This window comes from Pinus tabuliformis, chromosome J (genome assembly GCF_031772625.1).
Source record: "Pinus tabuliformis cultivar Carrire ecotype Pingquan chromosome J, CPIR1, whole genome shotgun sequence".
NCBI classification, from domain to species: domain Eukaryota; kingdom Viridiplantae; phylum Streptophyta; class Pinopsida; order Pinales; family Pinaceae; genus Pinus; species Pinus tabuliformis.
Genome location: NC_142295.1, coordinates 1543433513 through 1543437027, shown reverse-complemented (window position 1 = coordinate 1543437027; position 3515 = coordinate 1543433513). Strand labels below are relative to the sequence as shown.

Here is a 3515-nt window from a genome sequence, read left to right as displayed (position 1 = left end):
GCCGGGAGATACAATGTTTCCGTTGATATGGACGCCGAACAATTGCATCAGTGGTGGAATGACGATGAGGGCCCTCCTGAGCCCAATTCCTTGATGAGCACAATAGTACAGACAGAAAGTATGCAATTGCCCAATCGATGGGTTCTGTTTATGCTGAACAGAGAGAATCTTCTGCTCATAGGATTCATAACTGTAATTATCACGGAGAAAAAGAAGTCAAATTCATTTCTTGCAAATCCGCGCGTTCAAAGAATTTAATGTCGGAGAGGAAGAGACGCGGAAACTTAAACCAAAGTCTCTATGCTCTGCGTGCTGTTGTCCCCTTTATCAGCAAGGTATGTCTGCATTAATCACACTTTCGTCGTCAGAAACGGGAAAATGCATTTAGTTAGTCGTTTCTAGTTAATTAGGACCTTACACTTGAGTAGTCAGAAAAGAAGAACATTAAGTTAGTTTAGTTGTTTCTAGTTAATTAGGAGCTGTTTCCGGTTCATTTTGGAACATTAACTTAGATTTTAGATGTTTTTAGTTGATTAGGATCATGAAGTTAGTTTCACTAAGCTTTTAGCTGTTCTTAGTTGCTTTGCTTGGTCTAATGGATGGAAAATAGAGTTTGTAGCTGTTTTTAGTTGATTTGCTTTGTCTAATGGATGGAAAATAGAGTTTTTAGCTGTTTTTAGTTGATTTGATTAGTCTAATGGATGAAAAATAGTGTTTTTCAAGAAAGAAAAAACATTTAATTTAATTAAAAAAAATAGCAAATTACCTATGATGTAGATTATGTTCCTCATGAATCATGTTTCATGCTTATATGCCTTAATGTATGTCCAAGAAATATGCATTAAATCTTGGTGCAAGCGATCCTTATACCAAGCCTCAATCAATCAAAAATACTGGGGTTCTTAGCTTTCTAAATGTTCTTTCTTTTTCATGAATGATTATAAAAATAGAAAATTGTTTATATCTATTTATGTTGTAGAGAAGATTAAATTTATTTTCACTTTAAAAAAATATTTGTATCTCAAGAGATTTGATACTTTTTAGGGTTTAGTGGATTTTGATTTAGGATTTAATAGATTTTGAATTAAAATGAATCTGATTTAATTGTTATAATTATTGATTTTATACTATATGTTTATGTAATTTGACCTAATCAAAATGTTAAATAAAACATTACATTATTAAGATAAAAATATTATTACTACTCTCTTTTTTATATTAATAAAATATTTTATTTTTTTTAATCTAAAAGTTATTCTTTAAAACTTTTGATATGTTATTTATTTTATTTTTATAATGGGTTATTGATTGAATAATAATGAAAAATAAAAATAAAAATATCTATAAATATTATCATTTTATTGTACATGAATTAACAGAGAGCAAATACTCTTATTTGAGTTTTTCTTAAATGATCAAACCTTATTTTTTAACCATTTTAATCATTTTATTTATTTAAAAAAATAATTTTATATTTAATCTTTTTATTAAATGATAAAGTATTTGAAGGAAAGGAATTTAACTTAAAAATTTGTAAAATTGTAATTTTTCCTCCCACTAATAAATTACTTAAAACTGCTAATTAATAAAAAATGAAAAACAAACCAAATTGGCATTTGTGATGGAAACTTCGAAACTTTTTGCAGAAGATGGTTTAAATAGTATATTTTTATTATTTAAATAATCCATTTCCATGGTTTAAAATGAGATTTTTGTTAATTTAGATTCATTCGAAATCTAAGTTTATTCTAAAAGTGCAATGTGATTTGATTCAAATTAGTTTACAGATTCCAAAGCCAGTGAAACCCAGCTTTCAAAGTAAGCTAGATTACACTTCGCAAATGATTCTTGTCATTCACAATGCCACTATCAATATCATTCATTCTTATAATGAAAAATGTGTTGGAAGAATCACCACAACTCTATGGAATCTTTAATTTCCACCCTCTGGATCTTAGTCACTGGTTTGGAATGTTTACCAACACTTGAGGAAGAATCACCACAACTCTATGGAATCTTTAATTTCCACCCTCTGGATCTTAGTCACTGGTTTGGAATGTTTACCAACACTTGAGGAAATTGGTGTAACTGAAAACCTCCACATGGTACCAGAGCTTGGACTCTGGTTGGATTCCCCCAAGGAAGTATTGGAAGCATCACCACACATCCGTAATTTCCAACCTGAGAATCCTAATTACTGGTTTGGAATGTTTACCAACACCTGAGAATTTTGATATAATGGCAAACCTCCACACAATGCTCATAATTCAATAATTTCAGCGATTGAAATCCTGGTAATTGATTAATTTATGTACGGCCAGATGGACAAGGCATCTACTATAAAAGACGCAATTACGTATATAGAGCACTTGCAAAATCAAGTGAAGCAGATTGAAGCTGACATTGCAGCCCTGCAATCCAACAATCACAGCGACTGTTCTTCATCAGTTGTATCTCATAAAGAAACGTTAACACATAACATGAATGTCCAAACACATGAAGAAGAGGTGCATGCCAGACCCACAGGAAGCTGCAAATATGCAGCTCAAACAGTTGTTCAGTTAAGCAATTAGCACTTGTCTAGTAGACTAGAATAGATTAGACAGTTATTTCTATTAATCTGTATATTTTCAGCCGGGTTTTGATTTGGGGGTTCAGGTTGATGTCTGCAAGATAGAGGGGAGAACTTTTCGTATCATAATGTTTTGTTCGAACCAGCGCTGCCTATTAGCACAGCTGATGAAAGCCCTGGATGTTGAAATCGTAATTTCAACGCAGCGGCAACATCGCCAGAAAACGTTAAGCTACCTGCCTGGAACTTCTCGGACCAGCTTTCTGATGAAGAAATAATCCGGCAAGGAGCTCCGAGAAAATTTGGAGCCGACACGTGGTTCAGCCCTGACGTAATGCAACGTAAGAATCTCGGGAGTTAATGTTCAGCATAAGTTGGTCTTCCGATATTTATTACCGCCGTCCGATCTGCCTGTTCATCCTCCACCGTCGATCTCTGAAGCTGCATACGGGCCTGCAGCGAATTAATTTTGCGTGGAGTGGAAGTCTTTTTGTTGACCGCCGAGAATGGAAGAATTAATGGTTGGTCGTAGTGTTTTGTTGGAGGCCCTTTAATATGGGTATGGGCACATACGTATTTATATTTTTTATATGTACGTAGTTTAGGTGTGGGCCTTTAATATTAGTATGGGCCACGTTTTTTTTATGTGTGTTTTGTATTAAGTTTTTTTTTACATATATGAGCCATGTGAAAATGTGCGTAATGTAGTAGTGTTGACCATTGTAAAAGAAACGATGGAGCAGTAAAAAAATGTGCTCTGTATTGTTTTTGTTCACATGGGAGATATGTAATAGCGCAGCAGCGAAAGAGTATAGAGTGAGCCAAATGAAAAGAGCTCGTGGGTTGAAATCTTTTTGTGTGGAGCATTGTAAAACGAAGGTGCAGTAAAAGCGAAAAACCATGTGTGGTTTTGCACAGCAGTGCATAAGGAAAATGGTGGAGC

The 3515-nt window shown here is 33.7% G+C and overlaps 1 protein-coding gene across 1 annotated transcript; it reads left to right on the top strand.

Moving 5' to 3' along the window:
• Positions 1 to 257: 257 nt before the first annotated feature.
• Positions 258 to 2850, top strand: LOC149233388 (transcription factor FER-LIKE IRON DEFICIENCY-INDUCED TRANSCRIPTION FACTOR-like). Its single transcript, XM_089382178.1, has 3 exons — positions 258 to 335; positions 2322 to 2507; positions 2635 to 2850. The coding sequence occupies exons 1-3, from the start codon at positions 258 to 260 to the stop codon at positions 2848 to 2850; spliced, it is 480 nt and encodes a 159-aa protein (XP_089238304.1).
• Positions 2851 to 3515: the final 665 nt, after the last annotated feature.

Excerpts from the sequence above, each read along its gene's own strand:
- LOC149233388 (XM_089382178.1), top strand. The coding sequence starts at position 258 with ATGTCGGAGAGGAAGAGACGCGGAAACTTAAACCAAAGTCTCTATGCT. Across the intron at positions 336-2,321 it reads TTGTCCCCTTTATCAGCAAG|ATGGACAAGGCATCTACTAT; the intron begins GTATGTCTGCAT and ends ATGTACGGCCAG. Across the intron at positions 2,508-2,634 it reads TCCAAACACATGAAGAAGAG|CCGGGTTTTGATTTGGGGGT; the intron begins GTGCATGCCAGA and ends GTATATTTTCAG.